General features: G+C 40.4%; 1 protein-coding gene and 1 pseudogene across 1 annotated transcript in view; both read left to right on the forward strand.

Moving 5' to 3' along the window:
- Window positions 1-6702: 6702 nt before the first annotated feature.
- Window positions 6703-8831, forward strand: LOC135224662 (nematocyst expressed protein 3-like; annotated as a pseudogene).
- A 7579-nt stretch (window positions 8832-16410) lies between these two features.
- The window catches only part of LOC135224664 (protein cereblon-like), a 105584-nt gene continuing 102241 nt past the window's right edge, over window positions 16411-19753 (forward strand). Inside the window, exon 1 of the mRNA XM_064263884.1 lies at window positions 16411-16833. Within this exon, the coding sequence (XP_064119954.1) occupies window positions 16686-16833 (148 nt within the window). The 5' untranslated portion in view covers window positions 16411-16685. The remainder of the gene's footprint in view (window positions 16834-19753) is intronic.

The raw sequence follows: 19753 nt of genomic DNA on the forward strand, positions 1-19753 counted from the left end.
ACAAAAGAAGACGAAAGAAATAATCATTTGGAATAATCTTTTATAGAATAGGAGTTCGACTCGTAATTTCATAAAAAAAAACTTTAGAATTCATTACATCATCAATTATTTTACTGTCGTGAATATCAATGAACAAATCCCACAGTGGCTACTGACTTGAAATTCAAGCTTCCAAAGAATATGGTGTTCGTTAGGAAGTAAGACTAAGAGAAGGTAAAGGAAACTCCAGAAAGAAGAGATCTCACTTATCAAAGGTAAAAAAATAAGTTAATAAATAGATAAAAATGCATTAGAATTCGCGGAGAATAGCATCAGGGTAATAATGCATTACAATTTCTTTCGAACTTCTGAAGTCCAAATTGCGCGAGATTCTCAGAGACTCTTCGATACGCTCTTCTTTTTATCCCTAAGAATTGGACGAATCTGTTACCAGGTGACTTACAGCGAATGAATAATAATGTATTCATATAACAGTCCACGCTAAATTTTGCAGAGCGGGACTGAAGAACCTTTCAGGAACCAGTTTAGGCGGGGCACCTCTCCTATATAAAAAGTAGTCGAAGAAGATTATACCAACTCGTCCGCTTAAAAGTGGCCTCGAAATTCTCTTCAGGTTTTCGGTTAAATATTCGTTTCGGTGGATCTCGTCATGAGCTCCATACGTCTACTTTTTTCCCTTTTTTTCGAGAATTGATTTAGCGGGTGGTGACCAGACTGGTGTCGCCAGGTGTAGCAGTAGAATTTTAGAAGGGCGTGGTCACAGGGGTGATGATCCGGTATATAAGGCTTGCAGGATCATCTTCAGGACATCACAAAAGGTCTCCTACTCACGTCTTCAACAGGACAGTATCGCAGCTCTCTCAATCTCTACGACCATGAAGACTTTCGTAAGTACTTCTGCAGGAAGTTCTAACTTCTAATTCTGTGAGTAATCAGTTCCAATTCTGTGGCGAGTCTCGCTTTTGACGTTGGAAAGATCGGGACGGAAGCAGAGATGATTTTTTGTAAAGTTAGCAAGGATACAAAGTGTTCACTCGTTACTGAGAAGCATTGACAGAGAAACATTACTACAGAGAAACATTACTGATGTCATACTATACTCTATGGATAAACATTCAAATTTTACATGTCCAGAAAACTTACTATAGAGTTCATTTCATAATAACTGTTAACAAAATATACCAGCTTATATTAGTCTGAGGACGTTTCGCCCTGTAATTCATAATCTGGAAGCAAGTCCATTTAGACCTATATCATTGTCAGAAATGTGCATTTTAATTCACTTCACTACTAAAACAATCTATGAAACATTCATAGGTACGTCTCTGTCTATGCTGAGAGAGAGAGAGAGAGAGAGAGAGAGAGAGAGAGAGAGAGAGAGAGAGAGAGAGAGCATGTAAGACAAAATATTCCGAGGATAAATCCTTTGAAAGTCATGTTTACTGTACACTTGATGACACACATATGTAAATAAGGACACTTATTTTTATCTTATTGTTGCTCCAATACTCTTTCATGACATAAACACACACACACACTTCGAACTTGGCTTAGTGCAATTGATTTTTACGTCTGAATACCACCTGAAGGGTCTATTTTACAATGTTCAATCCCTTAACCCCTCATAAACTTCCCTTAGACTTAACGAGATGACTAACTTGGCTCATTCTATCTTTTCTATGAAATGTGCAACACGTTATTTTCAGTGAGTTTTGCTCCTTTTCTGAACCGGACGCTAAAACATATTCCTAAACTTCAGATGATCCTGATGGCGGCTGTAGCCTGCCAGGCTTCAGTTCTACCCTACAGCGTAGTCCCAAGTGCGAGAGCTATCGTGCACGCAGACAGCTTAAGTCCTGCTGTCATGAAGATCCCTGAACCTGGTATCCGTTCAATGTCCTAAAACCTGCTACGTATGCTAGCAGACTGTAGTACATGCTCCTGCTCCATTTGTACCTGCTGTCTGCTGCTGTAGTACCCTGCTACTTATTCCGCCTCCAGTTTTAGCTGCTGCTGCCTCCAGCTCCTGTTCCTGTTGTGGCCCGTGCACCAGTTTCAAGTTCTTTGCTGCTCCTGTTGCTTATTCTGCTCCAGTCCCTGCTGTGCCTGCAGCTTCTATAGCCATTGCAGCCGCCCCTGAGCCTCTTCAGGCACCCGAGCCACCCATGCCCTCCATCGGCGAGCCCTTCGTCGGAGGACAGTTCCACGCCCAGGACGAAGCAGGGCAGTACTCCTTCGGCCACTGGGGAGGCCCCAACACCCGCGTCGAGACCAGGGACTCCCTTGGGCGCACCGCCGGTAGCTTCGCCTACGTCGACCCCGAAGGAGACGTCCAGGTCAGGAAGTACGCTGCAGCTCCTGCCTCAGGATTCAAGGTGGCCGCCTCTGACCTTCCCTAGATCTTCTTCGGGTTCCCCTCGTACTCAGTTCAAGTTCAGAAATGGAATCCAACAGGTGTCATTTTCAGATTGCTGCTATGTAATTCGTCAAGCATAGAAACATTAATAACTATACAACGAAATACATCAGTCATGGTCATACCCACCAGTGAAGCTTATTTCATCTTTTTAATATTCAAGCCATTCTTTCATGCAATTGTCCCGTGATTTTTTTTTTGTTCAATAGAGAAGAGTACAAACAGTCAATACCAACATTCTTTATGAATTTTGAATTTTTATTCCTAACTTTCAGTGCAAAAGAATTCTATAGATTTTCCTTCAGATCGGTTTTCCTCCACCTGATTGAAAGTAATTCGTATTCACATCCAAAATTGTCCTAAAAGAGGGCATCAATAAATTGATAATGTTTTTGAATAATTTTTACTGACAGAAAATGTTGGGGACAGACCTGAAAAAACTATATTTTTCTTATCTCCAAACTTCCCTCAGCTGTGATTTTATTTCTCTTAAACTTCCTGAACTTTTGGCTATCATAAATAAAGGATACCAGTTCAAGCGATGATTGTTTTTCAAAAAAAAAAAAAAAAAAAAAAATTTTGAACATTTTACTTATTAACAGATTTCATGTTTCTCTGAAACGAAAAGGGATCGTGGAATTTTGATTAACTTTTGGCAATCGGGCTGTCTTTATTAATAATTTTTTGTTTATTTAGTTTTCTTTTCTAATAACTGATCTCCTTCTTCTTCTTTGTATTTGTCCTATGGCCTTCTGAAAAGAAATAAGAGCAAGACTATATATAATTGAATGCTGTAAAAGAAACCGCCATTTTTTAATTTTCAATGGTTTTATTGCCCTCAAGAAAAATTCTCTTCCCTTTATTATTATTATTATTATTATTATTGTTACGTTATTTTCAAATGAACGCCAAATAATTATTTCTTTGGAAGTCCTGAATTTCAACGTCAATGGCCCCTATGGTGGGCTTGTTCCTTATGAGTAGCGTTCATCTTATGATTAATAATAATAATAATAATAACAATAATAATAATAATAAGGAAGAGAATTTCTCTGAAGGCAATAACATTGAAAATAATGGCTGTTTCTACAGTATTCAATTTATATATAGTCTTCTCTATTCTTATTATTATCTTCTTTTCATCAGCGTAAAGAAGATACTGAGAAGAAATAGAGAAGAACTCTATATATAAATTGGAATGCCTTAGAAACAGCCGTTTATTTTCAGTACAATAACTATAATAATAGTGTAGCGTCAAACAGCTCTGAAACTCTGCTCTGTCGCTAGTCAATCTCAGACAGGACGCAGAAGAACCCACCCCTAACTATGCGCATGTGTGTAAGTTCTCTTCAGTATGTAGTGCAAGACTTACAACACTCCCTATCTAATGTACAAGCACGCACTCTTACCTAGTCATCCATTGATCATTAAAAACAAGAGCTTCTTGTCAGCCTCTGAGCGAACATTATCAAGAGTCCCCAACAGGCAGCATAAATCATTCACGTATTTAGCGCCTCATTGGCGTGATCGGTGTGGTATTGGCCTGCCACCTCGGTGGTCGCTGGTTCGATTCTCGGGCATTCCATTAAGGTGTGAGAGATGTGTATTTCTGATGATAGAAGTTCACTCTCGACGTGGTTCGGAAGTCACTTAAAGCCGTTAGTCCCTCTGCTGAATAACCACTGGTTCCATGCAGCGCAAAATCACCATACAATACAATGCAATAGGTATTTTCCTCAGTTTAGACCGAACCACTTGATTTAGATGTAGAATGATTTAGCCACATTCCTTTAGCCCTCACTGTTATTCTGCTACCCTATTTTGATTGATGGATTTGTCGCTATTAAAACTGAGGCATGAGCTGCTACTACAGTAGATTCAGATCAACCGTGCACCTGATGTCTAGGCCCGTCCCTTACGACACTCCTGATTGGCTGTTGATAAGCCAATCGCAGGGCTGGAAACTCATACACAGTCTCTCTCGAGAGTTCATATGGGCAGGATGTATGTTTCACCTCCCCTGAGGTATATGTTATTCAAAGTATTCCTCAGGAGGATGGAACATACATCCTGCCTATGTGAACTCTCTCGAGAGACTGTGAGAGTTTCCAGCCCTGTGATTGGCTCATCAACAGTCAATCAGAAGCTTCGTAAGGGACTGGCCTAGAACACAGATGCACGGTTGATGTGAATCTACTATAGTTGCTACCCTAAGTACGTAAGTGTTACGTGCTAGGTATAATCAGTCCCGTTTTGCAAAGTAGATTACTACGTCTTGTTTCCAGCAACCTCGTCCGGAAGGATATGCTGAGATCAGGATTGTCAACACCTGGAGTCACTCCCTCTAAGGCAGGAGACCCCGGAGTGATAGCTATTGAGTCCCCTTGGGGACTATGGACAATCTAAGGCAGTGATGCCAACCCCTCTAACCCTATGCACCCTACAAAAGACAAGAAATTACCCTACATAACTGGAAATTACCCAACATTCTGAGGTTGTGATTGATAAGAAATAATATACTAATAAAGGGATGTTGATTCAATACAGGCATTGTTAATAATTACCCACTGCACTTGAAAAATATTGCCCCTTAGGTCTAAAATATTTGGTCAAATTACCCTATGTGTAGGGCAATTACCCTGCTGTTGGCAACGCTGATCTAAAGGTCGCTAAACACCCAGTTCAGCCGAAAATGAGCTCGGCTGAACCGTTTCGATCGAAACTAACATCCGTATAAGGATGAGATCTCGTGGTAGTACGGTGGTACGCTTTTCTGATTGATTTATATTTAGTCTCTGTTGTCTTATCGTGTTCTCCTGGGTGAAGTTCATTGAAGTTTTGGTAGTTTGACAACTGGCCGCTAAACAGAGATGCAAGTTTGCAACACACAGGACTTCGCTACAACACCTGGAATAGAGCTGTCTTGTATTTTATTGACAAGTTCGCTTATAACCTTGGATATAGAAAAATGAAAACGTATCGCCATTCCCTATTAGCATTATGGTCTGACAGACTGTCTACAATTGAAGAGGAGGAAGAATCATCTTGACAGCCAGAGTTTATCAAGTGAATAATATACATTTCTTAACCGGCAAATAATTAGTCTCACATATTTGACTAATCTCTCGTCCTGAGGTTTAGGCGTCTCAAGAGCAATATTTATATCCTTGACCTGTTTTGGTGCCTTGCTGTCCTAGTAGGAGTAGTAGTAGAGAATGACCTTTGAAACAACCCATCTTTTCAAATCTGCTGAGGTCACTTACATTACATAGAATCTACTGGTCACTTTTTTTACGAGATACGAATGCAACTGTAGTATGGCTGAGTGATATGCTGTCATTTATACAACGGCCCATCCAACCCCTTTTGTTAATTTTGATCCAATAGTACTACAAATCTATCTGAACAGGATTAGGTTCGCAAATTTTTTACTCAATTCCTTTCTTAATGATTGTCCCTCAGTTCAGAGTCTGAGAAGCGAAATTCAATAGACCAAACTTACCTTTACTTATCTTTCTCTGAAGAACCTCGGCCTACTTTTGCGTCTTCCTTTCTTGTTCTCATACAAAAGAAGACGAAAGAAATAATCATTTGGAATAGGATCTCGACTCGTAACATAAAAAAAAAAACTTTAGAATTCATTACATCATCAATTATTTTACTGTCGTGAATATCAATGAACAAATCCCACAGTGGCTACTGACTTGAAATTCAAGCTTCCAAAGAATATGGTGTTCGTTAGGAAGTAAGACTAAGAGAAGGTAAAGGAAACTCCAGAAAGAAGAGATCTCACTTATCAAAGGTAAAAAAATAAGTTAATAAATAGATAAAAATGCATTAGAATTCGCGGAGAATAGCATCAGGGTAATAATGCATTACTTCTTTCGAACTTCTGAAGTCCCAATCGCGCGAGATTCTCAGAGACTGTTCGACAGTCAGAGACTATACACTCTTCTTTTTATCCCTAGGAATCGGACGAATATGTTCAGGTGACTTACAGCGAATGAGTAATAATGTATTCACATAACAGTCCACGCTAAATTTCGAAGAGCGGGACTGAAGAACCTTTCAGGAACCAGTTTAGGCGGGGCACCTCTCCTATATAAAAAGTAGTCGAAGAAGATTATACCAACTCGTCCGCTTAAAAGTGGCCTCGAAATTCTCATTCAGGTTTTCGGTTAAATATTCGTTTCGGTGGATCTTGTCATGAGCTCCATAATTCTCCTTTTTTCTTTTTTTCGAGAATTGATTTAGCGGGTGGTGACCAGACCGGTGTCGCCAGGTGTAGCAGTAGAATTTTAGAAGGGCGTGGTCACAGGGGTGATGATCCGGTATATAAGGCTTGCAGGATCATCTTCAGGACATCACAAAAGGTCTCCTACTCACGTCTTCAACAGGACAGTATCGCAGCTCTCTCAATCTCTACGACCATGAAGACTTTCGTAAGTACTTCTGCAGGAAGTTCTAACTTCTAATTCTGTGATGTATCAGGTTCCAATTCTGTGGCGAGTCTCGCTTTTGGCGTTGGAAAGATCGGGACGGAAGCAGAGATGATTTTTTGTAAAGTTAGCAAGGATACAAAGTGTTCACTCGTTACTGAGAAGCATTGACAGAGAAACATTACTACAGAGAACTATACTCTATGGATAAACATTCAAATTTTACATGTCCAGAAAACTTACTATAGAGTTCATTTCATAATAACTGTTAACAGAATATACCAGCTTATAACAATCTATGAAACATTCATAGGTACGTCTCTGTCTATGCTGAGAGAGAGAGAGAGAGAGAGAGAGAGAGAGAGAGAGAGAGAGAGAGAGAGAGAGAGATCGAAGAGAGGTGTCGGGAAGGGGGAGGATAAGAGATTTGGAGAGAGAGAACAAGAGATAAAGAATCGGAATTTGAGAAAAAAGTAATTCTAGTCCTTTTTTTCAGAGGATTTACCTTTGAAAGTCATGTTTACTGTACACTTGATGACACACATATGTAAATAAGGACGCTTATTTTTATCTTATTGTTGCTCAAATACTCTTTCACGACATAAACACACACACACACACTTCGAACTTGGCTTAGTGCAATTGATTTTTACGTCTGAATACCACCTGAAGGGTCTATTTTACAATGTTCAATCCCTTAACCCCTCATAAACTTCCCTTAGACTTAACGAGATGACTAACTTGGCTTATTCTATCTTTTCTATGAAATGTGCAACACGTTGTTTTCAGTGAGTTTTGCTCCTTTTCTGAACCGGACGCTAAAACATATTCCTAAACTTCAGATGATCCTGATGGCGGCTGTAGCCTGCCAGGCTTCAGTTCTACCCTACAGCGTAGTCCCAAGTGCGAGAGCTATCGTGCACGCAGACAGCTTAAGTCCTGCTGTCATGAAGATCCCTGAGCCTGGTATCCGATTCGGTGTCCCTAAACCTGCTACGTATGCCAGCAGACCTGTAGTACATGCTCCTGCTCCATTTGTACCTGCTGTGTCTGCTGCTGTAGTACCCGCTACTTATTCCGCTCCAGTTGTAGCTGCTGCTGCTCCAGCTCCTGTTCCTGTTGTGGCCCCTGCACCAGTTCAAGTTGCTGCTCCTGTTGCTTATTCTGCTCCAGTTCCTGCTGTGCCTGCAGCTTCTATAGCCATTGCAGCCGCCCCTGAGCCTCTTCAGGCACCCGAGCCACCCATGCCCTCCATCGGCGAGCCCTTCGTCGGAGGACAGTTCCACGCCCAGGACGAAGCAGGGCAGTACTCCTTCGGCCACTGGGGAGGCCCCAACACCCGCGTCGAGACCAGGGACTCCCTTGGGCGCACCGCCGGTAGCTTCGCCTACGTCGACCCCGAAGGAGACGTCCAGGTCAGGAAGTACGCTGCAGCTCCTGCCTCAGGATTCAAGGTGGCCGCCTCTGACCTTCCCTAGATCTTCTTCGGGTTCTCCGTCTCAGCTCAAGTTCAGAAATGAATCCTACAGTGTCATTTTAGATTGCTGCTATGTAATCGTCAGCATAGGAACATTAATAACTATACAAGAAATCATCATTCATGGCATACACCAGTGAGACTTATTTCGTCTTTTAATATTCAAGCCATTCTTTCATAATTGTTCTGATTTTTTTTTTTTGTCAATGGAGAGAGTACAAAGTCAAGACATATTCTTATGAATTTTATTCTAACTTTCATGCAAAAGAATTCTAGATTTTCCTTCAGTCGTTTTCTCCACCTGATGAAAGTAATTCCCTGGCACATTCAGATGTCTAAAAGAGGGCATCAATAATGATAATGTTTGATAATTTTACTGACAGAAAAATGTGGACAGACCTGAAAAAACTATATTTTCTTATCTCAAACTTTCCTCAGCTGTGATATTTCTCTAAACTTCCTGACTTTTGGCTATCAATAAAAGCTACCAGTCAAGCAATATTGTTTTTCATTTGACATTTTACCATTAACAGATTTCATGTTCTCTGAAACAAAGGGGATCGTAGAATTTTATCACCGAATAAGGTTATACTTTTGATAAACTTTTATCTCTGTCTTTATTAACATGTTCATTAAATATTTTTTCTTTTTTGATAACTGATCTCTTCTTTCTGTTGCATCTTTCAAATGAACACCATATTCTCTGAATTTCAAGTCAATGGCCCCTATGGTGGGCTTGTTCCATATGAGTAGCGTTGATCTTAAGATTAATAATCATGATATTCATTATTATTTTACTGTCGTGAATATTATTGAACAATCCCAAAGAGGCCACTGACTTAAAATTCAAGCTTCCAAAGAATATGGTGCTCATTAGGTAGTAAGAGAAGGTAGAGGGAACTCATCTCTCTTTCATGAAATTATCAATAAACACTATGAAAGTCCTTGGGGCCAAATTTAAACTCTTAGTTAACAAATTCACATGGGTGTGAATTTCTCTTGTGATGTCAGCGAGTCAATTATACAGCCAGACTCCAGAGCATTGTTGGTGTTGACGCCTTGGCTGCTGCGGACAGAGGAAACGGCTGGCTGGCTCTGTGTGATTCGTCTGCACAGTCCGACTGCGCAGTTATAACTGTGCAGGCATAACTGAATGTTAGTGGCGAGCTTAATTAAGGAAGCAGTTTAGGCGGGGTACCTCTCCTGCATAAAAAGTAGTCGAAGAAGATTACCAATGCGTCGCTTTAAAGTGGCCTCGAAATTCTCATGAGATCCACATGTCTACTTTTTTTTATTTTTATAATTGGGCTGGCGGGAGATGGTCAGACCTTCGTCAGGTGTAGTGCCAGTAGCACCAGCGTTAGAAGGGCGTGGGTCCAGGGGAGATGATCCAGTATATAAGGTTCACAAGATCATCGGTTTCTCCAGGAGCAAGAGCTCATGCCAGCGCAGCTCTCTCGATCTCCCCTGCCATGAAGACTTTCGTAAGTATACTAACCGTCACTTCCGACTTCTGGGAAGACAAGTTCTAGCTTCTAATATTGTGATGTGTCAGGTTCCAATTCTGTGGTGAGTCTCACTTTTGACAATGGAAAGTTATGAGGGACACAATTTACAGTGTTCAGTCCTGGTTCCTAGGCGCTCACTCCACAAACACAGTTGCGGGCACACTACACTATGAGGTGCAAAGCTTTATTTACTTTTACCCCAACTCCCTTTCATTTCTTCTTCTTTATAAGTGAGGCAGAGCCGTGTTACTTAGCTTTGACATCTATCGCTTTTCAGGTTAAGAACATTCTTAATTTTAAGGGCTATCCTTATATATTCTCCCAGTCTTCTGTTAGGGGATAACGGTGTCCCTAAATTTATATCCTTATCTCCTTTTTGTAGTAATTGACACTTGAATAAATGTTCGGTGGTTTCCTCCTCCACTCTACATGTTTCACAGACCTTCATTAAATCTGCCCCGGAAGTTGGCCCTTAAGTTCAACATATTCAGTCTGGCTTTCATAATGATACACGCATCCTTTGTTTCCAGTTCCCTTATGTCCTTGTTTTCCTCGAAGTCGTCTATGAATTTCAGCTTCTTAATTTCTTTTCTCTTTTCTCTCAAAGTCTCTTGGATATCTTGATTAATTTTTTTCTTTATTTCCTTTTTCAGTGCTGCTTTGGGATATTCTCTTAGTCCATTAATTTCTATATCATATTTGGTGCATATGCTCACCACAATTTTTGTCCAACATTGCCCATATGGGGCTCTTAACTGATCTTCAACTATTTCTTTTACTACCCTTTTCTCCTCCGAATTTATTATGTTGTGGAAAAGCATTAACTTCTTATACTCAATTCTGTAGGCTACTGGCCATATGCCGGACTCGGCTATAATTCCCCAATACGGCGTGCCCTTAGGTTGTTCATACATTCCTCGAAGGATCCTATATTGCATTTTCTCTAGCGCATTTAATTCATTTTCCGTTACGTTACTCCACGTCTCTATGTTGGCAAATAAGGTTGGTACAACTGCTGTTTCATAGATCTTTTTCCGTTACTTTCTAGTGCATTTTGTTTCCCTACGTTGGGTTAACATTCCCCATAATCCTTCTGATTTTGTCTCTTAGTAGGTACTCAACCTCTTGATTTCTCGTTTTAACACTTGCTTCCTTTGAGCCATTCAGTGTGTACCATTCTCCTAAGTACTTATATTCTTTCACGCTACTAATTGGGTCATTTTTCAGTTCTGTTTTTATTGGTACATCTGATTTCTTTGCTTTTTTATCTATTACTGCCACTGCTGACTTACTTGGCTTTGTATTAAATGTAAATTTCTTAAGCTGCTCTAGGCTACGGCAGTTGCCAATCGCCATTTCTACTCCCTCTTTCCTGCTTGTGGGGAACATTATGTCATCAACAAATATTAGGGACTCTATTGCTAACGTTTCTTATGATGTTACATTCTTCCTGCTAAATAAAATCCTTTACTCTGTCAGTCACTATGCTGCATATCTTTGGGCCAAAAATTGTACCTTGCCTCACATTTTCTGTTATGTTAATTGTGTCAGTTTCTCCCGCTGGGCATCTTATGGCTGCTTTGCCATTTTCATTCATTTTTCTTATCAACCATGCATCTTTCCATCCTATCATTTTACCTATCTCTTTGATGCAGTCCTTCAGATCTAGTTTGTCAAAGCATTTATACGCATCCCCAAACCATATGTACATTGGGGCTTCTAACAGTGAGTTGCAGTCAATCACTGCGTTTAAGGTTAGCAGGTGATCAACTGTGGATCTTCCCTCTATGCCACCACATTGGAACCGGCTTATCTTCTGGTTTAACTCATCCTTCGTTATTTCCATCCTCACTTTTTCAAATACCTTGCTTATGTTACTTGTAATGAATATCCCTCTCTTGTTTTCTAATTCCAGTTTGCTTCCTTTTTTATGCAGTGATAATATTTTCATTTTCTCCCAGTCTTCCGGAGTGTGTGACTGCTCTTCAATGTCTCCAATTAAGAGCGCCAGACTTTCAGTCATTTCTGTACCCAAACTTTTTATAATTATATTATTTATATCTTGACAGTCTGGGGTGTATTTATTCTTCAGGTTCTTTACTGCTTTTTCCACATCTTGAATAGTTGGCTTTTGGATTTTTTCCGTTTTTCCTGTCCCACTTATGGACATCCATTTCCGGTACTGGAGGTTAGTTTCATCTGCTAGCCTACTGATTTCATCTTTAGGTTTATCTAATATGAATAGATCTTTATAGTATTGTTCATATTCTCTTTTAATTTCTTCAACATTTTCTATTACTTTCCCTCCCTTGCTTCTTACTGCCACCACATTATTTGGTTTTGTGCCGTCAAGTTTTTTCTTGAAGTCCCAAAAGGCTGCTCCATTTACTCCTTTGGATTTTATTCCAGCTGCTGTCTCCTTTATTTTAATGCCATCTTCCTTCATTTTTTCTCTAATAATGTATTCACTTATTAACTTCTCCTGCACCTGCCATATCCTCTTCTTTTCTGCACTAATGAATTTTTTATCTTCCTTTTTTATTCTCCTTCTAGCCCTCATTAGGTCTCTTAATACTCTTGATTTGTTCTTTTTCACTTTGTTTTTTTCTTACACTTTCTCAATTATCTTGTCCAGTTCTGTTTGCCATTTGGTGTATTTCTGTATTCTTGGACCATTTTCTCTTGCTATTTCTACCAAGGCTCGTCTGTCTTTGCAATCTTTCAGCTTTCTTATATCTATCTCATATTTTCCACTCTTGCTTCCCTCGCATACTATTCTCCAGTTCATGACCACTCTCACAGCACAGTGGTCAGAGTGCACCAGTTCAGAGGATATCCTGTATGGAGTTATTTCTTTCTTTACTGAGAAGCATTGACAGAGAAACATTACGGATGTCATACTAAACTTTATAATTTTCTCTTAGATTTATTTAGATGACTGATTTGGTTCACTCCATCTTTTATATTAAACGTGCAATAAGTCCTAATTTTTTTCAGCGAGTTTCACTTTTGCTGAACCGGACGCTAAAACATATTCCTAAACTTCAGGTCATCCTGATGGCGGCTGTAGCCTGCCAGGCTGCAGTTCTACCCTACAGCATAGTCCCAAGTGCAAGGGCTATCGTGCACGCAGACAGCTTAAGTCCCGCTGTCACGAAGATCCCTGAACCTGGTATCCGATTCGGTGCCCCTAAACCTGCTACGTATGCTAGCAGACCTGTAATACATGCTCCTGCTCCATTTTTACCTGCTGCTTATTCTGCTCCTGTTCCTGTTGTGGCCCCTGCACCAGTTCCAGTTGCTGCTCCTGTAGTGTATTCTGCTCCAATCCTTACTGTGCCTGCAGCTGCTGTCGCTGTTGTAGCTGCCCCTGGCGAGCCCTTTGTCGAAGGACAGTCCCACGCCCAGGACGAAACAGTGCAGTACTCCTTCGGCCACATGGGAGGCCCCAGCCCACCACAGGAGACCCGTGGCCCACAGGGTGCACCATCGGCAGCTTCACCTACGTCGACCCCGAAGGAGACGTCCAGGCCAGGAAGTACACAGCCTCCCTTGCGTCAGGATTCAAGGAGGCCGCTGCAGACCTTCCCTAGATCTTCTGGTTCTCCATCTCCGCTCACATTTCCAAGATATATTGTCGTCTGGAGAATTCCTTGACTTTGAAGCTTCCTTTTGCAAGATTTTCTTTTGGAAGATCAAAATCAAGAAATTACTGCTGAAATGAATTCCGTCTTGCAATGAACTTCGCTTTGATGTCACTCCATTGTCTGCTGTAATATTTCCCAGAACCCTTTTAGTATTCAATAAAGCACACCAATGCAGGAAGAACTGCCTCTCATTTATTTCTTGTCGTGGGCCAGTGTCATTGATACTCTCAACCTGAGAAATTGTTGAGTATAGTTTTCAGTGATTTATTTCGAGTGGTTGGAAGAAATCACAATTTGCTAAAAATTATCCCGAACATAACTATATATAATATATATATATATATAATATATATATATATATATATATATATATAAATATAATATATATGCTTAAAAAATCACAGTAGATGCACGTGACTTCATAAATAAGCGAATTCCACAGGAAAATGATAGTCAGAAATCCAAGTGCTTTCGTCTTTACTCAGACATTGTCAAGGAGTTATGAAGTACAATTGGAGAGAAATGGTCTCAGGTACAATACAAGATCAAGAATACCAGATGGTTAATTGTCAAAAGGGAAAAATAAAAAATTAAAAAGAGATAATCCCAGATTATCGGATATCAACGGTCTCACAAACCTGAACAGATTGACCCTAACCGAAATTACCAAGTTTCTTTACAGTCCAAAACATGTAAAAACTGAATATATTAATTTTGTTGCTTATATTTATCTACAACTTTTTTCATTATGAAAGCATCAAGTTTAAATAAACCAAGACTTAAATTTAGAATATTTCTATTATTTGACTTGATGAAACAAGATTCAATGATATTCCTTTTAACTGTGTCATTACATGGGATTAAGGCTCTTGCTTGACTCCAGTTAATAGGATGATCTAAATCTCTCATATGTACGAATAATGCATTCGATATTTGCCCAGTTCTCACAGAATACTGATGTTGTTTGAGACGTTGTGAAAGAGATTTACCGGTTTGTCCGTAATAGACTTTATCACACTTTTTGCAAGGAATTTCATATATGCAGCCAGGAAGATCTTTAGGAGAATTTTTTATTATTAAACTCTCGACATTAATATTACTGAAAACAACATTTATGTTAAAAAGCTTTAAAATTCTAGGAATATCTAAAAACCTTTCATCATAGGGTAATTTTAAAATGTTATGCTTACTAAATTGAGGTTTGTCATTAGTTGAATAAAATGTTTTTCTAGCTCTTTTCCATGCCACATCTACAAAAGTCCTTGGGTATTTAAGTTTCATTGCAATATCATAAATAGTTTTAATTTCAGTGTCAATAAACTGCGGGCTACAGACACGTAAAGCCCTTAGAAACATCCCAGAAAAAAACAGAGAATTTAACATTTTGATGGTGATTGGAGTAGTAATGAACAAAAGAGGCAATGTTAGTTGATTTTCGAAAGACTGAAAAGGTGAAATTTCTATGGACAGTTACATCAAGAAAATTCAAATTACAATTTCTTCCTCTACGGTATATTTTATAGAAGGGACTAAATTATTGAGATTATTAAGGAATTCCAGGAGATTTTCGTGAACTGGCCAAATACAGAAGATATCATCCACATATCTAAACCAAATAACTTTTTGGGGCAAAATTCTTGGTAAGAGTTTTGTCTCAAAAAATTCCATGTAAATATTGCTAAGGGACAGGAGATAAGGGATTTACCCATGAAGCCATGCCAAACTTTTGTACAAAAAATTCCCCATTAAAACAAAATTTACTATCTTTGATACATAACCTTATGAGACTAATGTGGTTTGCCACACTTATGGGAATGTCATGACGTTCTAATTCCTCCTCCAAATATTCAAGTAAGTCATCTTCAGGCACTTTTGTAAATAAAGAGACAACATCAAAACTAACCATATTAAAATCAAAATTCAAATTTAAACTATTCAATTTGTTTATAGAATCAACATTGTTTTTAACATTCGTGTTAGAAATGTTTTTTTTACCAAAGGAGTAAGAATTTTTACAAGCCATTTAGATAAATTATACGTAACTGAGCCCACTGAACTAATGATTGGTCTGATAGGGTTATTGATTTTATGTCTTGACTAAACCATACATATAAGGTAGGGAGGCGCATTGCGGTGTAAACTGTTTAATTAAATGGTCAAAGCCCTTCAAAATGGATTTAATTTGTTTATTAAAATGGGTGTTCACTGTCTGTGTAGGGTCAGACCTCAATTTCGTATAAGTATCAGTATCATTTAGCAATGTCATTATTTTACTTACATAGTCGCTCAGGACATGAATCTCTGTGGGCTGATAAAGTCAAAAATTCCACACCGGACCTCTTACCTTACCCCATTGGTTCAGTGCGGGCATATAGTCAACTTGATTTAATCTAACCACAAACCAGGATATGATCCAGTCGTTGGAAGTGTTCCTTTCGTGAAATTCCATTTTAATATCACTATTGTTCTCATTTCAATTTTCTCCACGGGGTGAATGCCAGGGAAGATGAAGAACCACGTCTGACAAACACAAAGATGTCCACCTGGTTAAACTAGTATATATTTGAAAGTAAACAAAGAAACAGGGGGGAACGGTGTTTCCTTCTCTGTGCAATATTGCCCTGATAGATAATCACATAATTAGACATCGATACATTTCCACAAAACTGTCTGCTTTCATCTACAACACAATGTTATTGTCACACGTAATGGCAATTCTGTTGAAGACAATAATGTACTAAGCTTTGTAAATTTATAATACGGCTTTTAGTTATTTTTATTAATGATTTGATTTCTAAAACGTTAAAAAAAGTAAGTGAATTTCACCTGTGCTCGAGCAAATTCTACCTGACTTCGTCTGTGGTAAAATAAGATATCTGTGCACCTGACTGAAGGATAAACGTTTTCTAAGTCTTCACTTCTGAATCATATTCTGTTAGAAATAAAGTTTGATTTAGGCTTTTTTGATTTAGAATACAGTACTTATAGAATCTTTATTACTGATTTATTATATAAAACGAGTTAAACAATGTAAATTTCCAAATATAAACGCTGTCTAGTCATCGTCTGTCAGATCTGTAGTAGGATACTGGGTATTGCGACTTAGAAGTGTAAAATTGTAAACATTGCAAACAAAACCGGTCTTTACGAACAAAAACCGAGGTTTATAAACCCCTACGGTTTATAAACCACAGCGTCATGGCAGATGGGGATGGCAGGCGAGAAGACGATGACATGGCCGAGGAAATGAACGGTCGAATACAGGATGACAATGACGCCGAAGAAGGAGGTGGAGTGCCTTACGACTTTGCCATAGAGGAGGAGGACGTGATTGAGATCGTGACGGGTAGGTAGGCTAGTAGCCGAAAATTATAGTAGGGTAAAAAACCGCAGGGTACAGAGTGGACCATGTACGATCAGCGTGAACAATCCCAAAAAAAGTACATTAGCTAGCTATAGGCTAACGCGTCCTGACATCGGAGATGGGCATCAGTCGCGACTTGTTGTTGGTGAGAAACGGAGCTAAAGACCTCTACTCTCCTTTCAAAGTAAAGTATTTTCTCCAAAGCTAGAAATTAAGGCCAAATTTAAAGCATTAAACAGAGAGTAGTGAAAATGGTGTCCAACGCAATGCAAATCTCACCAAAATGCGTTCAACATTTTTACTTACAACTCGAAATATTTTGAAGATTGACGCCATCTCAGTGTTTACGGAGTCGCTTGTGTCAATAAACTAACCATTTCCTGTGATAAATCCGCACACCACTTGTACCCTCAGACGCTGGAGCACTTTCATTACAACAATCGGAAAACGCCCCCTCACCGAGTAAACAACTGTTTTTGTAGAAGACAACGACGAAGAGTGCACTTCGATAATTTTTTAAATAAATAGTAAAACATCAATATATTACATATTTAGGGTAAAATATCACAGCAGGCCAAGCAGGCCACCTACAATCAACGCTAGCCACCCTCCGAAAAAGTACATTATACCTAACGCGTCCTGACACCGGAGATGGGCATCAGTCGCGACTTCTTGTTGGTGAAAAACGGAGCTAAAGACTCTACTCTCCTTTCGAAGTAAGTATTTTCTCTAAAGTTAGAAATTAGCTAAGGCCAATTTAAGATTTAAGCAGAGGGTACTGAAAAGGGTGGCTACGGCAGTGGAAATCTCACCAAAACGCTTTAGAAATTTTTACTTACAACTAAAAATGTTTCGAAGATTGACGCTATCTTGATATTTACGGAGTCGCTTGTGTCAACAAACTTCCCATTTCATGTGCTAAATCTGCACACCTTCGTACCCATAGACGCTGGGGCACTTTTCATCACCAACAATCGTAAACCCACCTCTTACCAGCACTTATTCGTACTTATTCAAGGGGACTACGGCATTCTTTGCGGCGTTTTGCGCTCTTCAATTGTTTATCAGTGTTGTCAATTGGTATGTGTTTACCCTCCAAACTAGGTATAAGACTTACACAAAACCGGGGAAATAAGTGAAATTAGCGTATCTATTTGTAGTATATAGGGTAGAATATCACAGCAGGCCAAGCAGGCCACCTACAATCAACGCTAGCCACCCTCCGAAAAAGTACATTATAACGCGTCCTGACACCGGAGATGGGCATCAGTCGCGACTTCTTGTTGGTGAAAAACGGAGCTAAAGACCTCTACTCTCCTTTCGAAGTAAGTATTTTCTCCAAAGTTAGAAATTAAGGCCAAATTTTAAGATTTAAACAGAGGGTACTGAAAATGGCGCCCACGGCAGTGGAAATCTCACCAAAACGCTTTAGAAATTTTTACTTACAACTAAAAATGTTTCGAAGATTGACGCTTGTGTCAACAAACTTTCCATTTCCTGTGATAAATCCGCACACCACTTGTACCCACAGACGCTGGAGCACTTTTATCACAACAATCAAAACACGATTTCTCACCAACAACAAGCCAGGAGTAAACAGCTGTTGTTCCGACTAAGTACAAAACCGTCGGTTGTCTAACAAAAGGATATCCGCGGGAACGCGCCGCCGCTACCGCATACAAAGAGTTCAAACTTGAATCGCTGTACCTGGGTCTGGGGTAACTGCGCGGGGGGTGACCCGCCCGGGCCAGCTTGGGTAGGTCATTGTGATACCATTCTTTTCGCGGTAGCCGTCGTGTCAACACCTACTCCTTCCGCCTTGACCCGACTTGAGATAAACAACGCATGACCGCCGACTGTAGTCTTTCTTTATCGTGATATATCTTTGACATCCTGTGCTTGAGTGCTTCCACAGTGCCCTTTTCCTATCCTTTTATTTATCTTTTAGTATTACCTAGCATCCTAACTTCCCTGTAAGTATGGAAGGCGGATCTATGGTGGGTTTTTGCGGGGGAGGATTTGTGTGTGTTTCCGATGGCATGCGTTGCGGTACATCTTTGCCTTCGCCAACCTCGGATCCTCATCTGTGGTGTATTGCTTGTAGGGGTTTTGAATGTTCCCCTGATGCATCGTGTTCAACCTGTGCGCAGTGGAATAATGATCAGTGGAGGCTCTATTATGAGGCGCATGAGAGTGTTTTCAGTGACGCTAATGTTGATGCCGATAAGCCTAGGCCTAGGCCGACTACTGTGGGGCCTAAGGACGTGTGTGAGGGGGATAGTGCCCAATTGGAGAACACTAGGCCTAGTAATCTTCCTCCTTATTAACGGGGACCTAGTTAGTGAGCCTAGTGTCCTTCCCAAGAAACTTAGGCTAAAGAAAACCTTCGTCGTCGGGGGCTAGGAAAGCAGGTAAGAGGAAAGAAGCTACCCTAGGGGCTGGGATCCATGTTCCTGCCTCGAGCGTAACAAGAAGGGGTCTGCAACCGAGAGCTTGTTCCCGCCTAGCCTAAAGGCCGAACTATCTAGGTATGACCATAGCAGTACCGAGACACAGCCGGGTGCCAAGGTAACCCCCTGTTCCTTCTCGGGCACAATCAGTCCAGCCCCAGGAGGGATCCGGTGACGGACCTGATGCCTCACCCTCCCATCCTGAGGACAGTGCTAAGGAGCCCGGAACGGGACCCAACTCGCAGGAGCCGGAGGCCCCCTCCCCTCCAGAAGTTGCGGCAACCCGACGCAAGAAGCCAGCCAGCCACAACGCTCGGAGGAGGAGCATCAATGGCGACCTTTCGATGCCGCAAGGCCTAGGTCGCGCTGAGAGACCCAGTGCCAGCGTTGATGACGAAAAAGCTAAGCCTAGGGCATGAGCCTAGTACCTCCGCACCACCTCCATCAGTTAG

This window comes from Macrobrachium nipponense, chromosome 12 (genome assembly GCF_015104395.2).
Source record: "Macrobrachium nipponense isolate FS-2020 chromosome 12, ASM1510439v2, whole genome shotgun sequence".
Classification (NCBI taxonomy): domain Eukaryota; kingdom Metazoa; phylum Arthropoda; class Malacostraca; order Decapoda; family Palaemonidae; genus Macrobrachium; species Macrobrachium nipponense.